Below are 22646 nucleotides of genomic sequence, written 5' to 3' on the forward strand. Positions count from 1 at the left end.
GCATTTTAATCTACAGGGATTTTTTGGGGGATATATACACACACTTGTTACTACACTCAAGTCAGAAAGTTAATGCTTGGTAAGAACATTATAACAAAAACACCTGGGTCCAGCCCATCCTCCTGCCCCTTGGGACACTCACGGTTCCTTCTGCTGCTCCCACTCCTGGTTCCTGCAGTCTGTCCTGGGGCAGGTGCTCAGCACAGTGCAGTGTGGGAACAAAAAAAAAAAAGCACAAGTTGTGCCCCTTGTGCTTTTATTATTTCATGTGGCTTTATTTAAAAATGTAAGAAATCCCCCCCGCCCCCAGAACAAAGAGATAGAGCTCTTCACAGAAGAAAAATACAAGTTTTTGTTCAGTATAAGATACTTTACAGTCCTCATTTACAAAATTAGGTTCCCTCAGGCTTTCCTGAGCACTTTTTTTGAGAGCTGCAGGAAACACAGGTTGTCATTGTAACATCACACAGTTCTGCTTGTGTGGGGTGGAAATCCCTTAGTGTTTGGTTCCAGGAAGGCCTGGAATTACCTCTGCCTGCAGCCTGGAATTAATGAATCCAATTTCTGAGGCCAATTCTGCTCTGCAGCAAAGCTCCCAAAGCCTCCCTTGCTGCTCCTCCCAGCAGGCAGTGTTCAGTGTCTCACCCTGAAGAGCACAGCCCTCTGCCCTCCAAAGCTCCCCCACTCTTCCCTACACCCTCAGCAGCTTTTTAATGCACCTCTGCAGGTCACAGAACGCTTCACAATCAGCTCAGTCCTGTCCTAGAAAGGCTTTACCCTTCTTTCTGTGCCTTGGACTTCTGCCCTGGACCTTGCACCCTGCATGGGACTCGGCACTTTGCTCCCATGAAATCTGCACACAGGGAAATCAAGTCTGTGACTGACATGGGTGTCTGAGATGCACCATTATAGACTATTATTAGTATTTTTAACAAGTAATACTGACTACACCCCCCTGCCAACAAAAGAGCCCTTGAGAGGAGTGTACAACTCCTCTCCCTGCTCTCACATCCTCCTCCAACACCCTCTGCCCACCTGCAGTGGCAGGGCTGGCTCTGGCTGCACCCTGGGGACAGTGCGGGTCCGGCACCGAGATCCCATCTCTGAAGGATTTCATGGAGGGGAGAGGTCTGGGCTCATCCAGGGGAGGGGCTTCACATCAACCTAATAAACCCAGCTCAAAGGTTTGCTCAGGAGGAGGATGATGAGGGGCTGGCACACCCAGCTTAGAGCCAGCAGTTTAGGGTTAAGCCAAAACCACCATGATCTGCAAGAAATAAAAATGACAGCTCTGAGTGAAAGAGCCCCCCCTTCTGCTCCAGCAAAAAGTGTTTCTTTAAAATACAAACAACTCCTAACTTTCAAAGCACATTAATACTGCACTCTCCAGCTCAGCAGCAAAGGATTTGCTTCCAGACACGGCATTAAGAAATACCTGAAGCAATCACAATAATTTGCTACAAAGTACCTTCCCTCAACAGAGTTCCCCACTCTTAACCCACCTGCTCAGTGACCTTCACAAGCAACAAATCATCCTTATTTTTCCATCACAATCACATCACCTCACTTTCAGTCAAGTTCAGGATTCCATCATCAGCTACTTATAAAAATAAAAATTATCTGTATCATTATATCCCCTTAGATGCACTTGGGTCAGTCACGAGAGTGTGGGCACCACTGCTGGAGAGACTGGAGGGGTCTCCCGTTTCCCCTTAGGACTTTTTTCCTACCACTGAGCTGTGTGGTAATTTCCCTTCCAATCCAGCTGTTGAAACATTTGAGGTTACTGTTGTGTTGGAGGTGTGGGCCACCAGGCCTTGTGTTTTAAAATAGATGATATAAAATACTGGCAGCACAATTCCTATCAGGAGCATGATAAACACGGCGTTCCACCACTGGATCCCGCAGTCCGCACCGTTCCCGGTGTCCCGCTTCCCTGGCTCGGGCAGAGGCCTCTCCAGTGGCTCCCCACAGTACTCTGTGTTCAGCTGCACCTCCACCTGCACAGCATCCTGGATGCTCTGGTCGATGTCCCTGAAGTAGTCGCTGAGGTTTTGGCCGTTGGTGGGTCCCCCCGTGCCGGGGTCAGGCTCCGGCAGCTCCACGCGGGTCAGCCCGGGCTGGGCTGGAGGGAGCGGCCGCAGCTCCCGCCTGCTCTCCGTGAGCAGCCCGTGCGCCTTCACCGGGATCTTGATGGACTTCAGCGCGTACAGGTCCTGCTCCCGGATGAAGTTGTTGACCCGTTTGATGTCAGCGACCTACAGAACCCAAAGGACACCGACGTTAGTGTAGGACAACCCGGGAACAAAGTGGGAAGCAGCTCCAGAGCCATCGAACAGCTGTCAGAGAATAAAAGCAACTGGCTTGGGGTTCTGCAGAGATTCCCAGCTGAGGGAGCTCCAGGTCCTGCAGGATAAAGCCAGTCCCCTGTTAAACCAGTCTATACCCTCCTCTAGTGCTCTTGTATCTGCTGTACTTTGCTTGTTCTTCCTTCCCTTTGCTTTCTTTGCCTTCCCTCACTTACCTTCTAATCCAAGTTAAGGCAAGAAGAGTCTTTGTAACAGATCCTTTTTAAAACAGTTTTCATACTTTACACACCAATGTTTAAGGTGAGAGGACAACATCAGCACCAGCAGTCAAACCCTCCAGCTCAGAAAGTGCTTTCAGAGTGAAGAGAGCTCCATCTCTGAAAGCAAGGTCACACCTGGAGCACAGGTGAGCGTCTCCCACACCAGCACGAGCATCCTGTGCCCAGGCACCACCTCTCCTGTGCAGGACAGCAGCTGATCCAGCTCATTCCTGCACAGCTGCTCAGTGCTCCTGCTGAGGGGCAACACTCAGTGCCCTGAGGTGACCTTTGGTGGTTCCTGTGCAGAGTTCCCCTCTGTGACCCATATTCCCACCCAGCAGTGGGAAGAGCAAGAAAGAACGAGCCACACGTGCAGAGCCAGTCACAGGGCCAGTCCCAAAGCAAAGACAAAGGCAAGACAGCGCCTCTTAATTTAACATTAGATAAAAGAAGATGCTTAATTAATACAGTGCCTGCTCACAGCCCCCAGGAAGTGCAGCAACTTCTCAGCTGCCCTAAACCCTCTGTCAAAGAAGACAAACAGGATGTCACCGTGTGCAAGGTGCTCTCCACAGCAGCCAAGGAGATGTGAAAGAACCTTGAGGGAAAGGCTGAGGACACAAAACAAATCAGCAAGACCCCAAGCCAAAGAGAAAGACAACATAAACAGCTAAACCACCTCTGCTACATCACACCAAGGAGCCACAGTGCGGGGACTGTGCCTTGCTCCTTCAGAAATCACAGTATGACCTGCATTCACTGGGCACTCACTTGAGGCTGCCAAGGAAACTGGAGAGCTAAAACAAAACCAGCACTTCACTTCCCAAGCACTCTGCTCCAAGGCAGAGATGAGATGGATGCCTCAATCTCATGCTTACTCTGCAAAGCTTGAGAACTCTGAAAACAGCCCATTTAATGCAGGTCCTGATCTGGGGCCCCTGAGGCAAAAGGAATCAGCCCTTTGCTGGTTCAGGCTCCTCACAGGCTGCCCCAGTGTAACCTCTGCACTTAAACCCCGCACAACTTCTTAGTTATGAAACAACAATCTCACCCAAAGCCTCCGAACTGAGGTGCTGCTTCAATTTCTGGGTTTGTTCCAATGAAAACAAATTAGTGGGACAGTAAATATCCCCCGTGGTGTCTGCAATCAAACACTGCAGTGCTGTGCTGAGGCTCTAGAAACAGAAAGTGGAGCAGCACTCACACAGAAACAACAAACAGAGCTGATGGGAAGCGTTTGAGAGCCTGGGCTGCACAAGCCATTTAGGCTTATTTTCTGTACTCATTTTTTGGCTGCAGTTTGTTGCTCTTGTCCCAGCTATGAACAATGCCAAAAGCAAGCCAGGACTATAAATGGTCAAGAGTAAAAATGAGGATTTTAAAGGGCTTTCCATCTCTGCCAAGTTATCTGTGGCACACACACACACAGAGCTATTTGTTGCACTGTCTTAATACCCCCTCCCCAAGCAGATTCTAAAACCAATGTCAAGTTCTCATTGACTTCAAGGAGAAGCTCGTCCTGGATTTTTTAAACTTATTTGCATATGTATTTGTGGCTACAGTTCTTCCTCACTGCTGTCCTGGGGGCCTTTCAGGAGCTGGTTAACTGTGCAAACAAAACAAAACGCAGGAAAACTGATCAGTGCCTGTAAACAGACAAATACACAAATCTCCTATGATAAAGATTTCTGTACCTCTCCAATTTAACTGGAACTAGTCAGGAATTCCCTTTCTGGAAGGAAGGGAGGCAGCAGGACAGTTTTTTTCCTGAGGGAGGAGAACACTTGACTACCTGGTCCCTCCCTACCAGCTTTCCCCCTGGATGGGCCCAGCAGCCTTCAAGTGGGGCAGGAATGGGGCAGCAGAGGTAGATAAGCAGCCACAGCAGGGACAGGACTGACTCCTCAGAGTTACAGTGCCAGAGGGCACAGCAGGACTTTTCGTGCCATAAACCAAAGAGCTGTTCAGAACCTTCCTCCTCTGAGCTCACAACTGCTGTGATTGTGCCCAAGCGGCAGTGACACAACTGCTGCTGCGAGAGGAGTGCTCAGTCACAGCTCCAGAGCCAACCAAAGCTGCAGCTCTGCCTTCCTGGGCTCTCTTGGTACCAATCAAAGCCGGTTCAAGTCCTCCCAGACTCTTCTCCGCACACACCAGGCCCCGCAGCAGAACCTACATGGGTGCCTTTTTTGTTTTGTGTTTGTCTCTAAGGGAATGGGAGGGGAGGAATTGCTGCAATCCCTCTAAGCCCTCTTGCCTCAGCTGCACCAGCAGCTGCTGTGTGGTTAAGCAAGACCAACTGCAACAGCAGTGCAGCAGCAGAGCCAGAGCCGTATCATTATCCCACTCCGGTCACTGTCCAATCGTCTGCACCGTGGAACTTTCTAATCACAGCCCAGCCTGCGGGTAAAGGAGGCTCTAAAAATACAGCTCCAACTGCTAAACAACGGGGGGCTTCTCATCTTCAGAGCAGGTAATTAAACTTCTCAACAGTTTTTCTATGAAGTGCCCTGCTTTGGAACAAAGATGCTGTGCAGAGTGATCCAACTCGGAGACAGCTCACCCTGCCCACCCCTCCCTCCTCCCCCAGGCAGCTGATGGAGCATACTCTGGGCACGACAGCAAACAATCAAAACCCACACACAGACAGCACCTGGACTCTGGGACCTGAACTTTGGCACCTCTCCAACTCCACCCCTTACACTCAGACCTTCCTTGCAACATGTAAACTGATACCTTTCAAAGAACAACCCCAAATCCCACCCCAAGCCAGACCTATCACAGTGGTGTTTCTTTGTACTGCTTTATTTGCTGCAAAAACTCTTAAATGTTCCTTGAGAGCAGAGCCCTGACCCTCATTTCTGAGCTCAGCTTCCTAATGTTTGCCCTCACTTAAATGAGTTAGTACAACCTGCACTTAGTCACTCAAATTAAACAGGAAAGCAGGTCAGGCAGGGTGTGAGGCTGACGACACCCTCCTCAGCTGTTGGCTGAACAACTCTTTTTTTGTGTCTGTCTGGGATTTTTTTGCCTTTCTCCAGTTTCACCCAGATATTGACCATTCATGAAAAACACAGTGTATTTTCAGCATCAAAACTCTCAGATACCAGGACAGCTCTGGAAAGTAAGGTACCCATGGAATACCTCTGAAGTGCTAACCCCCCCCAGAGAAGGCTCTTACTTTACAGCCGTACTGCAGGGCCAGCTTGTTCAGGCTGTCCCCCTCCGTGAGCTCCCGCTCCAGAAGCACCACATCTCCAGGCCTGTCCCGGGAAGTGCTGCCCCGCTGCTGCTCCTTCCCCCTGGGCCGCAATTCCATGACGTTGAGCTCCTCCTCCTCCGAGGACTCCTCCGAGTCGGATGGGCCATCAGGAAACACATAGACCTGCCTGCCCGGGTATTTGTGGACCGTGACAGCAGCCTGGAAGGATCTTGTCCGGCTCTCATTCAGCCTCATCTTCCACACCAGCACCTGGAACAAAAACCAGGCGTTTTTAATTCCCTCAGTACCAGTGTTCAGTTCTCAGCATGTGAGATTCAGAGGATGGACAAAAAGCACAGCAGTGTGTGAACACACAATCCTTTCCTCTGTCCAAGGGTAAAAGTGCCATTCTAACAGTAATATCAAAAAAGTTATGTACAAACTGTAGCAATATATTACTATAGTAGATTATTTATTATTATTATCACAGTAGTAGTATATAATTTTTTTATTATTATAGTAGATTATTTCCCAACCTTTTTTTTTTTTTTGTCTACCTGTGGACAAAACACCTCATAAAACCACTTCACACATTTTAAAAGACACTTCCTACAACTTCATTTAAAAAGCAAGAGAGTCACTTTGAGCGAAGTGTCTTTAATTATGGTCAAAAAAATCCATGGAACATATCAGATCTCCTACCAAAACACTCAACTAAATTATCCTTTAAGTCACTTTTCCTGAAGTCCTTAGTTGTCTACACTTTGAGAACCCACATTTTAATTTCTTGGAAGTGTACTTTTTTTTTTTTTAAATAAGGACAGCTCAAGCTACACTTAACTTCAACCTGACTGACAAGGCCATTTTGCTGCATAAAGACAAAAACCTGCCCAAGCATTTTAATTATTGCTCAGCCTGCAGCTGCAAGTTGTTATTTTTTGTTTTCTTCAATCCTCAGCTCCACAAACAATTTGTTCTCAGAGCTGGGTACAGATAAGGAAACCTCGCATTCTCATGGAACCCCTTTGACCTTAATATTCTCCCCCTACCCCTAATAGATTCTTCAGGTGAAACCACGACCATTTAATGGCATTAATTAGCACCGGGCAGGGCACCCACAGCTGGGGCTCGGCTGTGCCGGGTGATCCAGGACCGCACACCTCGGCCTGCCCCACACACCGCCCTCTCCAGGGAGGGACAAACTCTTCCACGAGCCCCTCAGGGGGTCCCGAGCTCCCCCAGCGCCTCAGGGGACCCCGACCCGCTCAGCACTTCAGGGGGTCCCGATACCCTCAGCCCTTCAAGGGACCCCGATCCCCCCCATCCCCTCAGGGGTGTCCCAATCCCCTCAGGGGTCCCCGATCCTCCCCATCCCCTCAGAGTGCGCGACTCCCCTCCGCACTTCAAGGGTCCCCGCACCCCTCAGAGGACTCCGCTCCCCTCAGCATTTAAGGGGAGTCCCGGTCCCCTCAGGGTGTCCCCGTTCCCCTCAGAGTGTCCCCGCTCCCGCCCCTCTCCCCCGGCCCCGCGCCCCCCTCACGGACCCGCCGCCATCGGCCTCTCACCGACCTGGCCACGGGCTCTCCCAGCGCTCCTCCCATTGGCTGGCGGAGCTGAGGGGCGGGGCTTCAACGCCGCCCGGCCAATGGGCAGCGGGGAAAGGCGGGGGGAGCGCTAGTGCGGCGGAAGGCGGGGCCTCACTTAAAGGGGCCGGGCCGGGAGGGGACCGAGCCCGGGGCACGTCACACACCGGTACAGGGGGAATGTCACACACCTGTACAGGGGACATGTCACACACCTGTACAGGGGACATGTCACACACCTGTACAGGGGGAATGTCACACACCGGTACAGGGGGAATGTCACACACCTGTACAGGGGACATGTCACACACCTGTACAGGGGGAATGTCACACACCTGTACAGGGGACATGTCACACACCTGTACAGGGGACATGTCACACACCTGTACAGGGGACATGTCGCACACCGGTACAGGGGACATGTCACACACCTGTACAGGGGGAATGTCACACACCGGTACAGGGGACATGTCACACACCGGTACAGGGGACATGTCACACACCGGTACAGGGGGACACATCACATACCTGTACAGGGGACATGTCACACACCTGTACAGGGGGAATGTCACACACCGGTACAGGGGACATGTCACACACCTGTACAGGGGGAATGTCACACACCGGTACAGAGGGAATGTCACACACCGGTACAGGGGACATGTCACACACCTGTACAGGGGACATGTCACACACCGGTACAGGGGGAATGTCACACACCTGTACAGGGGACATGTCACACACCTGTACGAGGGGACACATCACATACCTGTACAAGGAGGAACGTCACACACCCAAACAGCCCTGGGTGTGGTGTCACTGCCCTGGGGGATGTCACACACCTATATGGCCCTGGGTGTGCACCAGGGCACGTCACACACCTGTACATTGGGGCACATCACACACCTGTACATCAGGGCATGTCACACACTTGTATGGCCCTGGGTGTGGTGTCACTGCCCTGGGGGATGTCACACACCTGAACAGCCCCGGGTCAGGTGTCACGGCACTGGTCCATGTCACACACCTGTCCCTGCATCACCCTTGGTTTTTCAAGCAGCAGTCATTGCTCCCTCACAACCCTCACCTGCCCACACACCTCTGTGGGCTGAGGGATTTCGGCAGGGCTGGAAGTGGGGTGGAAGACTGGCCAGGCAGGGCTGGGGTTGAGCCAGCACCCCATCACCAAGCAGGGATTAGGATTCCCTCCCCTCCATCCCTGGGCCAGTCTGTGCCATGAGCAGATGACTCTGAGGCTCAGCCAGCTCACACAGTTTTCTGACCCAACAGATATGGATTTAGTGTGCTAGAGAGGGCTCTGCAAGTGAGGGGACTAGATGAGATGTGCCAAAACTCCTTCCCTGAGCCACTTACAGCTTCCCTGTGACTATTCCAAGTTCAAAAGTTACAAGTAATGATCACATTTTGTCAAACAAATCCAGGTCATTCAGGGTAAGCTGCTCAAAACTGGAAAACACAACTGCTGAGGTGATCTGGAAACATGGGGGAAACAACCAGGCTTTGCTGAGGGAGCTAAGTCTGGGCTTACTTGTCCTTGATAGTGCTTAACAAGAAATAACTGTTTTGTAGGAGTGCTATTCTTGGCTCTGGGTCAATTGTGTGGATGATGTCATCATTCCAAATAATTGGAATATTTTTGTTGTTAGCTGATAGACTGTGAGAGCTGCAAAGCCCCAAACAAGTGGAGTCTGTCTGAGAGCTCAATGGTTCACTCATTATCTACATTCAACCAACATAAGGGTCAGACATGCCCTGAACTTCAGGAGGAAATCCTCCTACCCCTGACTTATGTCGGTGCAGAGGGCACCAGAACTGAGGAAGTCTTTCATTCAATCCAAGGGGCTGGGATGATGCTGGGCACCATCTGGCCTTCACATCCATGCAAGCTCCTTCCCAGGGCACAACAGAGTTGATGCCTTTGTTGATAAAGAATCAAAACTTGATTCTTGGTTGGGGTCCCCACACAAACTAGGACAGGGCTCTCCTCATGGCCCTGTGACTCCTCGAAGCTCTTGCTCAGATCCAGAGTTGCTGTTCTCCTCATCACTTTGGTTTTGTCCCTCTTTTTTCAGGCTCACTTCAGAAGCTTTCAAAGTGTCAGTCACATAATTCTTGTGAGTTCCTTGCTTCTCTTTTTGCAGCCTTCTAAGCTCTGCAATAAAATCTGTAATTTGAATCTCAGATCACTCAGTGGCAGGCTGCTCTCCACCCTTGGGAAACGAATAAATTCATGTGTGACTGGCAGAAAGCAGCTCCTGTCCCTGTTGTGCAGGTGTTCCCTGAGCTCACCTGTGCAGAGCTGGGCCATTTCACACATCCCTGCACACCTTGTCATCAGTGCCAAGGGATGCTCACGCTCCAGCTGCTCAGGATGGCACCTGACAGTTTCCAACTGTTCAGGACCAGCAGGAATAACAATTGCCATTCACAAATCACCAGGGCCATCATTAATGGTGACTTGATCCCTAATTTGGGATTAATCAAGGCAAGACAGAATGAAATCATTCACCCTTTTCCTTCACAGCCATATGGGCCATTAACAATACAAATGTAGAGTGTACAGTGGATAAAAGATGAAGGAGGGGACCCCCACAAGCTGTGAACTCCCTCCTGACACCACATACAGCACAACTTACAGAAAAATTTATTGAGCATCTGCTTAATATCAACTAATTATTCCTGTTTAGTTTAGCAAGTATAGGGGAAGGCTCCTATACAGCACTATAAGGCAACAGAAGTCTGCTAATATTTCTGAGATATATATATGTAAAAAGAGAAAAAGATGAGTATTCCTTTCTGTCTTCATTTCATTGTTTCCTAGTGGGAGACTGGAGCAAACCTCAGCCATGCTCAGGACACAGCATTAGAGAAATGATGATGCCTCTATTGCAAATAATGTATAAATGCTGGGCTTTGCTCTGGGCTAATGCAGCACAACCAACTTCAGTGAAGCCACCCCCGTGGTTAAGGCAGAAGTATGAGCCAAATACAGCAAAATAATCCTCTCCCTGGTGCCTGCAGTGACTAAGCTTATGTGGGTACTGTATGTACATCTGATTGAATTATATGCACCATAAATCTAAGAGGTTGATACAGTGGGCACCCAACAGAGAGGAGAAAACCTCAGTTGCCCTCTCCAGGCAGGGCCCTGCTGTTGCTGGCATGAGAAAAGGGATTTGTCACCCTGAGAGTCAGCTGTGAGGAGCTGGGTTCCCTGCACCTCTGCAGCAGTTCCTGCCCCACCCTCTCATGCTTTCCCTCCTGTCTGTAACAGAGCAGGTGTGATGACAGAGCCCCAGCTCATCATTCATCTCCAGCTCAGACATCAAATTACTGCCACCTACAAGAACTACATTTGCAACTCTCTCACGTGTGCTGTGGCTCTGAGGAATGGGCCTTTTATCTCAGGAAGCAGGATGCAGATCTGAGCAGCACTGCTGTCTCCTGGAGGAGATAATGTGTCCCTGCTCAGAGCCCCTCCTTCTATCACACAGCACCACTTGGCAGGGGCTGCCTGGTTTGTGTGATAGCAGGCACTGAACTACTTCAGAAAAAGAGTGCCTTAATTCTTTATATAAAAACAAATGACTAATTAAAAGTGGGTTTGATTTTGTAGTTCATATTTTCTTGGGATGGTGCCAGACTCTGGAGTCCATGCTCCACACCCTGTCCTTCTGGAGGAATTTGGCTGGGGAAAGCACTGTAAGATTTGCTCCCTTTCCTCTCCCTTACTCTTAAAATCCCTCCTCCCCCTTCTCCCTTCCTGCAACTGGTAAATTGTGAAGAACAGGAATGTTCCTGGGAAGGAACCCAGGCAGAGCTGCATTCAGAACAAGGCAAAGATTTCTTGCATAGCTGGAGCATGTGTTTGTAATCCCCGACTGCCGGAGCACGTCAGCCCTGCCAGGGAGTGCTGCTCCCTTCAGATGTTCTCACAGAGCTCCAGGCAGTGTCCAGGGCAGTCTGTGGACAATGCTTAGCTCAGGCACTGCTCCTGGGCCCATCTGCTAATGGTGCCAGGGGCAAAAAGGCTCTGGGTGAAAGGATGGCAAAGAGCCAACCCTTCCTTTCCAAGGAGCTGTGTCAAGGATGGTCAGAACTATTGAGCCACAAACTGGTTCCATGTGAGAGCTTGGCTGCTACTACCAACCTGTCAGCCCAGGCTCCAGGCAGCTTCTGGGACTGATGCTCTCCAGAACAATTAGCATGTGCTGCCCCAACAAAGGATTGCTCAACAGAGAAGGACGAACCCACCAGATCCCAAATTGTAACTGCTGGGAAGCAGCAGATAGTCAGTAACTACAGACTGCTCTCCCCTCAGCTTGAGAGGTGCCACTGATCCAGAGGGAATGTAACTCTGCCAAAAAAGTGTCCTTTAATGGCTCAAAACTGGAACCTGACAAGGCCAAGAAGGATGGGAGGTGGGGGCTGAGACACTGGTGGAGAAACAGGTTCAAAGTATCTGTGAGGAAGCTTTTGACCTTGGCACTACACAGAGCGTGGTACCCTACAGGAGCACAGAGTCAGTCCTTGCTCAAGCTGGTGCTGATACTACTGGGGAAAGGCAGGTTGATGAAAGCATCACTTGTCTTTCCAATGACCCCATCATGTGAGCTCAGCCTGCCAGAAGCTGTCTCTCTCTTTCTCTCTCTCTGTGCTCCTCGTGGTCTGAGCCAACGAGCCTGAACACGCTGTGCCAGTATCTGATATCGCTCACACCGCAGGGGGTTGGACAAACATCCTCTCACGGGCTCTGGGGGTGCACACACACCCCTTCAGAGCAGGATGATGACACCTCTGTGCTTTGCTCTGCCTCCAGGCTGTCTCCAGCTTGTCTAAATCCAAACATGTCCAATCTGATTTTGCAATTTTTAAAATATAAGGTGCCTGAGGGAAGGCCCTGAGCTTGAGGGAAGAACAGAAGAATCTTCCAAAGCAAGATCCTTGACCTCAGCAGCTGTGGGGCTGTGCTGGCTCCTCCTCATCCTTGCCAAGAGGGTTCCCACGTCTTTACTGGTGCGTGGCAACAATAATGAGCAAGGAACACGTGGGGGCAGCAGAAGGCTTTGCTGCCTGGTCTGGCAGTCTGTGGTTGTAGTATCCTCACAGGACCCCTGCAGAACTCAGGGGGTTCAATGTTTGAGGGTCACTGTGGTGGGCACAAGCCCAGAGTGACAACTACAGCTGATCAAACCCTGGGAGAAACATGTCATAGGAGAGAGGGGCTTTGTGGCCTCCTGGGACAGGATGTCAGCACTGAAACCTGTGCTTTTGTCACTGCATCTGGTCCTTCTCCAGTTCCTGCAGGCCCAGCCCAAGCACTGCTGTGCTCGTGTGACAAAGCACGTTGAACCAGCAGTTACAGCTTTGTCCACAATGGAAAAAATGGCTGGAGGGAAAACACAGAGTCAGATCCCACTGCACCTCACAAGATCCCTCAATCCCCCTCATCCCTTGCTGAGCTTGTTGTACCACAGGCCCAGGATGATCATTTCAGGGAGGTGAAGTGAAAAAAAGCAGCTCTTATCTCACTGCACTGTAAAGAAAGATGAAGGTTCATCTGACACCATTTCTTTTCTTGGAGACTCAGAATGTCCAGGTAATGGTAAAAAGCCTTGATCTTGGCTGGGGAGGTCTTCAAGATCAAGATTTTAGATATGAACATTTCGGACAGGGAAGTGGCCATAATTTACACAACAAGGCTCTGAGGTTTTCTGGAAGGGCTCTCTCCAGGGCAGGGTGTCTTTTTTCCTGCTTTGGGTGAGCAGAACTTGATAAGTTGCATGTCCACCTGACATTTCCCTGATCACTCACATCAGTGCTTCCCATAATGAGCAATGGGGTGTCTGGGTGGTGCTGGAAATGGCAAAAAATAAAAAATCCAGCAAAAGCCCTGTCACCAGAAATGATGATGGATTAATTATGATAAGGGATGGGAAACAAAACAAAACAGCTCTGTGCTCCATGAGTGATTAAAAGAGAATAAAATCAGATAAATGCTCAGATAGGAAAAGCATTTTCTGTAACTGAAGCTGCTACTTTAATTGGAAAATGCTGTTAACACAACTGCCTGACCGAGGTGAGGGCAAGAGCACAGCAGGGCTGGTGCAGATCTGCAAGCAAACAGCTGAATTGCAACTCTCAGCCTCAATCTGCAAATTTCTGAAGCCAAAAGAACAGCTTTAAATGTAAAACTTCTGCTGGAACTCATGCTTCAATTGGGCTGTGTGCCAGGACATGCAAAGACTTAGGGCATTAAAAGTCTCGTGGAGATGAAAAGACAGCAGGGAGTCATTTGAGTTGGCCAGTAATGCACTAAGCTATGGCAGGATCTGCCTTCATTCCCTTTAAAACAGCTTGTGGGGAGGAAAATTGGGAAAACTGACATTTTACCAGTTGTAATTGTTACAGCAAAAGCTAAGTCTAAGCATGGCCCTGATACAACTCCTGTGTCCTGCACACAGCCCAGCAGAGGGGTCCCAGCCCCAGGCTGGCTCAGCCCTTGCAGCAACTGGGCCATGAAGGAGCCCCTGAAAATGCCCCAAACCACACACTGACCAGCTGAGGGAGGTATGAGCTGCTCTGCTGGCTGCTGTTTTCTCTTTGCTTCAAACCATAATCTCGGGCAACCCTTAACCACAGAGCAACAGAACAGGTTTGCACTTACCCTTGCTCCTCCAAGGAGCTCAAAGTGCTTTAAAAACCCACAGCCAAGCAGTGCTATGGTGTTCCTCTGCTAGTGCAGTGGTTCTCTGAGTTACAGAGCAGTGAACTGGTTCACCCAACTTGCTGTCAGCACAGCCCAGGTCCAGGGAAGCTGGGGGGAGCATCCATCAAGCAGGGAAGGATGTGCCTGCCTGTCAATAGCAACCCAGAAAAGCTGCAGCTGCAAACTGTGAACAGCAGCAAAGTGACACAAACACGAGCAGTGTGTGATCACTGGGTACCAACAAAGCACAGCTGGCCAAATCCACTGCTTGTCAGGGAAAGGAAGAGGAGCAGAACAATGTCTGTCACTATGTGGGCTGTGTCCCTGCTGGTTAATGCTGCACAGGCCAGCCTCAGATGGACAGGCTGAGCATCATCACCAGGAGTCTGTGAAATCCTTGGCTTGGACTCTTCACTGCCAGAAGCTGCTTTGCAGTATTCCCAACCATTTCCCTAAGTATCAGCTTGGACAAAATTAAAGACAAATTAATTCCCTTGGGTTTCAAGGCCACTGGGAAGTCACTAATCAGGCTTCCAGCTGGGTTGAGTGCAAGGAAGAACAAGGTTAGCAATAAACACAGACAAAGCTTCTCTAATTGGAGCCATGGAATGGGAATGTGCTTCTGGAGAAACCTTTGCCTTCCCTCAGGACCACGTTCACCACGAGGAGAGGAGCCCCAGTAGGCAGTGGGGGCTTTTATCATAGTGCCAGGGACCTCCTCAGATGACAGGAGAAAAAAAAAGACACACCAAAAGCTTCACAAGCATCAAAACCTCCCCCACAGGGTTCTGCTCCGAAGGGCAGGGCAGCATTTCCAGCTCTTTTGAGGCTGGTGCTGAGAAACTCCCCTGAAAGCCAAGGGTCAAATGCTGGTGTTTCTCTTCAAGAAACAATCCCAAGGAATGGGTCAAGGACACCAACCACACACCAACCACCCTGGACTTTGTATGTCCGAGCCCTGAGTGCCAGGAGGGAGTTTCACCAGGAGAAGTTGGCTCCAGTGTCATGCCCATGAGGAGACAGCCAATGTGATATGTGGGTACATGGGAGCATGTTGGACACGATGCTTGGCCTTTAAATCTGCCAGGATCCTGGGGAAGCTGTGCCAGGACCCTGCGCTTGGAATGCTACAATCAGTGCAAGAGTGAGAAACAAAAAAAGAAAGGGAAGAGGAACTATGAAAAGAATTAAAGGGACAAATGAGCAGATAAAAGGTGCAAAGGATCATCTTTCTTATCTTTGTGTTCCCAGGTGGGACTTTACCAGCAACAGAATGAATATCACACAGAATCAGAGGGCAGTGGATCAGGTAACCCCTCCCTTGCCCCATTCCTTAAAATTCAAAGCACACAAACGCTGATATCTTGTCCAAAGCAAAGAATTGTCCTCTCATGTCATTGTCACCTGTAACCCAGAGCCTGTGGATAGCAACTACAGTGAATTAACATGAGAAAGAGTGGCTGGATTGAATTTGCTAAGGGAGAAAAAAAAAATTAACAGGCATGTGGCTGAGGAAGAATGAGCACTAATTCTGTTTATTCTGATTCATTTTGTTTGATGGTGCTTGGCCCAGGAAACGTGAGAGCTGGTGGGGATCATATCAGCAAGGAAAATAGAAGGGCAACAAGCTGATGGCTTACAGGTCATGCAAACATTGGGCCAGTCACTGAACCAGAAGAAAAGAGTTGTCTCAGAGGCAGCCACTAAACTGAGAAAGGATCTACTGATAAGATACTCTGGGGAAGCATCTCACAGTGACGTGAAAGAGAGATGGGAAATGGTGCTGCAGAGCTAAGCCAAGTGCTCAGCAGAGAATATGGCACCATTTGGGTTTTTTCTTTGCTTTCCTCCCCATTCTCCCCCATTTATTATTAGAAGAAAACCTATTTTTGCCTGTACAAATCTTAGTGCCTTAAGAGGTGACACCGGGGTGCGCTCCTGCACCAGGGCTGAACTTCTGGGGAGCTTTGCTTCAACTTGCTGGAGAAAAATCCCGGTAAAACTATCATCTCTGGATGATCATTACTTCAGCTTTAAGCTCCTGCACTTCCTCCTTGTTTGTGGGGATAAAATAGATCACAGTGGTTTCAACTCACCAGAAAGTCGCTCCCACCAGCTCCTCTTTGTGGAAGTGTCAAAGGAAGGAGGTGAAGTCCCAGGGGGCCAGAGAACACAGGCTGTGGCTGGGCAGGTGGAGAAGGTGCTGTCAAACACGAGGCATATGCAGAGCTGAGGAAATCCAGGACAACTTCTTGGTCCAGCAGATGAACTTCCCTGCCTTTCTTTACAGATGTGATGTGCTTACAGATGTTCCCTGAGAGGGGCAGTAGAGACCAAACCCACACGAGGAATAGGAAGAGACATCCTGTTCAGGGAGAAATAGAAATAAAGAGTGAGAATTACTTGCAGTGTTTCTTTTCCTGGGCATACAGAGGCTCCACCATGAGTCCATTCAAATAAAAACAAGGGGACCTATTTGGGCCAAAATGGGGCTGCTTGGTAGGATCTCAGTCCACTCTGAGATCGTTTCCTTCAGCTGCTTTTGAGAGCAGGGCACTAACCCTGCCCAAAGGTGGTGCTGGGGGGTTGCAGGGGTGTGTGTCCATTGTGGAGCTCTGTATAATGCACTACTGAACTCCTGGGTCACTACAGCAGCACAGCAGCCTTTGGGGTGGCTTGTTGGATGGGGAATTAATAATTTGGGAAAGGTTTACACTGTCAGGCTCATGAGTATCTACACCACAGCTCATCACTGGCACAATTTGGCTCCCACCCAACCTGGAGAGGAAAAGGGGTGCTTAGAGTATCAAAGTTCTCAACCATCCATGTTGGTGTGAAGGTGTGAGGCAGGGAAGCCCAACCTGGACCACCTTTACAATCTCTTCAGGCTCTTTTGAACCACTCAGAATTAATACTAGAGCTGATTCAAGCCACTGCCTGAGGCACAGGGATTCACCTGGAGGAAATCCTGTAAGGTTTACTTTTTTTAAGCCACTTACCCCAGCCCTGTCCCATTGCTTTATCCCATTCTCTACCACTGTCCATAATCCCCAGTGGGGAGGGTGATTTTGCTGGTGAGGATGCCCAAGAGCTCCAGCCATGGGCCAATCCAACAGGCACAAACCAAGCAGACAGCCTTATCATCAAGGAATTTCTGGCCTAAGAATAAAATCTGAAAGCTTGAAAGCAAGCAGGGTGCAGTGTGAGGTGAGAACCCAGCTCTCTGCAGCGGGGGAGCCGAGGCAGGAACAGCTTTATAAGGAAACCAAGAACCCTTCTCTAGTCCTGCTCTAAGCACAGCTCAGCACACCAGCAAATCTGGCTGCAGACTGAAATCTTGGCTCCCCCTGAAGCCAATGGCAAACATCCCACTGGCTTCAATGGGAGCAGGACTTGATGCCAGATCTCGTGCTTCCCATTCCTTTGCCGTAGCCTGAGAGCAAACTTCCCTTCCAAGGCTGTGTCTGCAGCTAAGGCCTTCAGGAGCACAAGAATGGTTCTCCTTGCAGCCTGAGAAGTATCAATGGGAAATGAGAGGCTCATTTTTAAGAGAAATGGTGATTGTCCTAGAGAACAACTTGCTTAGAGTTATGGTGCTCTCTGGAGCCCCATTTTCTTCTCTCTGAAAATCTTCCCTCAGGCATTAACCACCTATTTTCCCTCAGGCTTTAGCTGCCCACAGGGTGCCCAGCAGCTCAAGCACACAGCCTTTGGCTGTGATGAAATCTCCAGTGGGGAACGTGGTTTGAGCTGGGTTATGCACCCACAACACTCCTCCCTCCCAGTCCTAACACCCCTCATCCATCCCGGCTCACACAGCAGCACCTACACACAGTGTGACTTAACAGCAACACAGCAAACAGGCAGCAGATGAAATTTGCCCATTCCTGCTTTTATCACAAGAGAGTTGATAAAGAAAGGTGAAGAAAGGGCTGCTGGAAGAGCTGTGCACTGACCATACAGGGCTCTACGTTCACTCTGGCACGAGCACCTCTCTGCCCAGAGGAGCATCCTGAGATCCCCGAGATATTTGTGAGGTGGCAAAGGTCACGTCTCTGATTTCCTGCAAATCTTTGCTTTCCTTGGCAAAAATGAAGAATTTTGTCAGGGGAATCTTGGTGGGTGTTTTGTGATCAGTCAAGCACAGCAGATTACTGAAGGGTGCATACAGGACCTCTCATCTTCTAGACACAGGAAAATGAGTGTTCGCTCCAGAAATTCAGGAGTCACCAGCATGGTGCTGACCACCTGTATTGTTCCTTAGGTCATGTGGCATGTCTACTGGACAGATTGATGTCTGTACAGCTGACTGTTTGCATATCAGTTCTAGAGGCAAAGGAAATTCCTCAAATCCCAGAGCACAAACGTGCACTGCTACAGAAAAGCAGGTGGAGATGTGCCAAGTTACAGCTCCTTAGTTGCTGCCCCTGTAAAGAATGCCCTGCAAGGAAAACTAGAAAATATTTAATGAAAGAGCAAAGATAACACAAGACAATCTGGCAAAGAGTAGAATTTAATATTAATGGCTTTCCTTTAGTCACTGTATTTCCTGTTCCTAACTTAACCCTCTAAAATCAGCAATGGTCAGAGAAGGGCTATAAACTTTTGCACATCTAAAAAGTCTTTCACTGAAAGACCTCAGAGCACTTTGCAAATGTTAGGGACTGCTGAGGGATGGCTTTTCCCTGAGGAGACTCTCCATGTAGCCTATGGGCAGATGCTGCTTTGGCTGTTGAGGCCAAATACAGAAATTTGGCTTCTGTCCTACTCTGTAAGAACATCTTTCTTCCTTGTCTCCCAGGTTCCTGTCATCACAGGAACCCAAAAATGAGAGAAACTGGGCTTCCCTTGAATTCAGTGTCAAAAAGTCCCTTCCTTATGGACAGATGGGTGACAGACACACAGCAATGATGTGACTGGTGTCATTTCAGCCCATCAACCACTTCAGGATCTCATCCCTGGAGGTTCTCAGAGTTACATGGAGACAGCTCCTGGCTCAGCTCCTGGTGTATCTGAACATCACCATTAAACAACAGCACACTGAACCTTGCTTCGAAAGGGAGCTGGACCTGCCCTACCTCCCCACTCTTCCCTGCCAACTGGTGCTTGCCTGGAGGAGTCCAAAATTAGCCAGAGCAGATAAGAGATGGACAACATCCCACCTCTGAGTCCTGCGGTCCTTCGCTCCGAGGGGATCCTTCTGTGCCACCCACATCTTCCTTCAACCTGGCAAAGTACCTGAATCACTGAGCTGACCTGCCAAGAGAGATTTAGGCTGGAAACATCTCTAGAAAGATGTCTTTTGTTAAGAGCAGAGAGCTGGCTGGGGCACAGGGCAGGGAGAGGAGCTTCAGTCATCGCCGGCCTCGCGTGGGCCCTCCGGACAGGCTCCTCTCCTGGAAGATGCTCTGTTTTGCCTGTGTGACTGCTGGTAGAGCTGGCTGAAAGTTTTCCATCAAAACAGTATTTCTGCTTTGCCAGAAGATAGTTTAAAAATTAAGTGGAAAAATTAAGAGAAAAGAGCCTGGGTTTTGGCCGACATTGTTGGTCAAAAAATCCCAAACTTGAGATTTTTTTAGCCAAAAATGGAAGTACTTGGGGAAGGCAGGGGAGGAAAGGGAGGTGCCTGGTAAGACTTAGCGATACCCTGAAAAACACCTACAAAAATTTTGACAAATACGAGGATGTTTTTGTCAATTTTGTCAATTTTTTTCCATATTTCTGCTTTTAGAACCATCCTATGAGGAGGCTGGAAACAAGCAAATATGCCTTTTCCCTCCTATACATATGGCTTTGGATACACCATAGCTTTTGGTTTAAGCACAGGCAGCAATCCCTCAAGAGAGACACGCCAGAAAGACCAGATCTCTCCTAGGAGCTGCCCAAGAGCCTATTACCCAAAACCTGTGATTCTCAGACAGGGACACACAGAGAGCTGGTGCTGCTGTGAGTTTGTACAGCTGATGGACAGCCTCGATAACCCCTCAGTTGCCTTGCACACAAATAAACCAAGCCATGGGGACAGCCAGGGAACAGGCACTGCCTGTGATGGATGGTGATGTGCACACAGCTGTTGCAAAACCATCGTGCTGAACAGCCAAGCAGCAATGTTTTTGCAGAGGGAATGGCACATAAATACCTGGGAACCCACACAAAGCTGTTTTCCATCTTGCTTACACAATAATGTGGTTTTTCTTTTTCCCCCTCTGAAATTGTTTCTTCAGCAAAACATGGTTAGGAAAAAAAAACAACCAAACCCAAACCCAAAACTGAGCTGGAATCTTCCTTACCCTCTGGGAAATGTGGCTGTCAGCGTTTCTTGGGCTCAGTGTCACTGCTCCCTCCTCAAGGAATTGCTGGTGATGGGAAGTGATGTGGGGAAGAAGCCGTGAGCCAGTGTCAGGCAGCTCCGGGAGCTGATGATGCCTGAGGAGAGCACAAGTCCAGACTTCAGCAGGACCCTCCTTCCTCCACACAAACCCGAGCATGAAGCAGAGCTGACAGCCCTGAAGCCAACACAGTGAAGTGGCACAGAAGGTGAATCAGCTCTGTGAGAAAACCAAGATGTGACACGTTGTTATTGAGCAGTGGGGAGCAGGGGAGGTTCGATTTATAGTGATTTCCTAAGGAATTAGACCATGACTCTGGACAGGATTTGTATTTTAAACAACACTTAATTTTTTTTAAGGACTAATTCAATCTAGATGTGGACTTCATACCTTTTCCTTCATGAGAGCAGCAGCAGGGGAGGTGGGCTCAGAAGTCCTGATGTGTCCTGGCAGGGGCTCCACCTTGCTGACAGCCTGGGCTTGACTCTCATCCCACCACAGCCTGGAGTTACAGTCCCAGCCACTTCCACCACAGGCAGTTCTGGCTCAGAGCCCCCAAAGTGATAAAAGACTTCTTGTGTGATCATCTCAGGAGGGAAGTTCAGTGCCAAACAAAGCTGCAGTCTGGTTGAGTCTTTTTGTCATTAGAGACAAAAGTCAAGGGGAAAAATACAGAGCTGGGGGAAAAAAATGGAAGCTGCAAAATGTTCAAATAATGTTTTTTCCAAGAAAATAAAATAGAAAAAAAATCCCAACGCAAGAATGGCTCGTCTGGTTTTGTTGGCCAGGCTGTGATTACACTGATCTTGGTGCAACCTGAAGACCCTGTTAGAGGATTCCCCATTTTTCCCCAATCCCTCAGCAGTCTGAGTAGTTTCAGTGCCTGTCTCCAGGAGTGCAGTGACCTTACAGAAAACTGTCAGGGATCTTTCAGCAGCTGCTGGTTTTTTGGGGTGGTGGAGCCAGGCTGTGCAGACTGGTGTGTTACCAGAGCTCTCCTGAGGAAAAATGAACATTTCCCTCCCTGCCAGCCCATGTGCAGAGCAGGGTCCTGGCCAGTTTCTGTAAGGGGCATCTCTGAAGTGATGAGAATTTTACCCTTGGCTACTTCCAGTAACAAAAAATATGTCTGAGGATATAAAACCAGTGGGGAATATCCCTTTCCCATCCCTTCCAGAGCAGTAACCACAGCACAGGCTCACTCACTCGATTCATGCTCATCTCCTGCCTTTTCAGACTCCAGCTGCCAAGAATCCCACTTATCTCCTTTGGGAATTTGCCTTCTACCCCAGACCACCTGCAGTCTCTTCAGGGAAGGACTATTTCTTTGAGCATGGCCTTCCAGCATCCACATGTCTGGGTGGAGACTCTTTAGTGCCACTGCACAAATAATACTGAATAATTATAAAAGACCTCAGAACAAAAACCATTCAAAAAGCAACAGTGAGGGGAGTCACCAGACTGCTACAGGAGTATGATGAGGAAAATAGTTTTCTTCAGAGGGCTGAGGGAGGATGTAAAATGCACTTGAGCAGATGAGGGAAGGTATTTTGTACAGACCCCTGAGGTGGTGCAGTTTCTGGTGGGTGCAAAGGCCTTGACATGACCCAGACAAGTCACACTGGAGGCTCCAGCTCTACCCAGGCCACAGAGGGATGAAAGGATGAAACACCCAAACAGGAGCCACTCACAGCCAAACCAGAGGAGCTGAGTGAAGCCACAACTCCCAGGAAAGCCCAGCTGCTGCTCTGCAGCCCAGGGCCAAGGTGGACACCCAGCCCAGGCCATGTGGACACAGTGTCTGGGCTGTGGTAACACACAGAGAACTCACAGGCAAGGTCCAGACATCAGCTGCAGGACTCTGCTAACTGGGACAGTCTGTCTGGGTGTCTGGCCACCATTTGGCAGACAGAGCAGATCTGACAAAGTAATAAATGTGATGCAATGCACCTCCAGGCATCCTTCATGGGGTCTGTCACATCAAAGTGGCATGAAAGGAGACGAGGTGATGCAAGACACGTGGGGGTCAGCTCTGGAGACTCTCTGATCACCTTCAGGGTAGTTACTGCTAAAGGGAATTGGTGGTCCCTCCCTGCCTACACAGTCTCTTGTTCAAACTCTCCTTTTATAAACAAACAATTCCTCCCATCTGAAATGAAGATGCTTCAGTCCTGCTTGTCCAGGGCAGTTCTGTTGTCGGGAAGTCTCTCTCCAGGCAGCCTGGCCCATTTCT

The 22646-nt window shown here is 49.4% G+C and overlaps 1 protein-coding gene across 2 annotated transcripts; it reads right to left on the bottom strand.

The window, feature by feature from the left end:
• Positions 1–328: 328 nt before the first annotated feature.
• LYSMD4 (LysM domain containing 4) lies at positions 329–17214 on the bottom strand. 2 transcript variants are annotated; one of them, XM_064669159.1, is made up of 3 exons: positions 16181–17214; positions 5751–6041; positions 329–2258 (listed from the first exon to the last, which is right to left on the bottom strand). In XM_064669159.1, exons 2-3 carry the CDS (start codon positions 6024–6026, stop codon positions 1713–1715), a joined length of 822 nt encoding a protein of 273 aa, XP_064525229.1. In that variant the 5' UTR covers positions 6027–6041; positions 16181–17214; the 3' UTR covers positions 329–1712. The 2 variants fall into 2 exon arrangements, with proteins under 2 accessions (XP_064525229.1, XP_064525228.1); XM_064669158.1 differs by lacking the exon at positions 16181–17214 and adding an exon at positions 7316–7339.
• Positions 17215–22646: the final 5432 nt, after the last annotated feature.

The sequence above is a fragment of the Pseudopipra pipra genome, chromosome 12 (genome assembly GCF_036250125.1).
Source record: "Pseudopipra pipra isolate bDixPip1 chromosome 12, bDixPip1.hap1, whole genome shotgun sequence".
NCBI classification, from domain to species: Eukaryota; Metazoa; Chordata; class Aves; order Passeriformes; family Pipridae; genus Pseudopipra; species Pseudopipra pipra.

Bases quoted from the DNA above. Each gene is read 5' to 3' on its own strand.
- LYSMD4 (XM_064669159.1), bottom strand. From the start codon at position 6,026: ATGAGGCTGAATGAGAGCCGGACAAGATCCTTCCAGGCTGCTGTCACG. The intron at 2,259-5,750 runs GTAAGAGCCTTC...TGGGTTCTGTAG, and splicing joins CCCTGCAGTACGGCTGTAAA to GTCGCTGACATCAAACGGGT.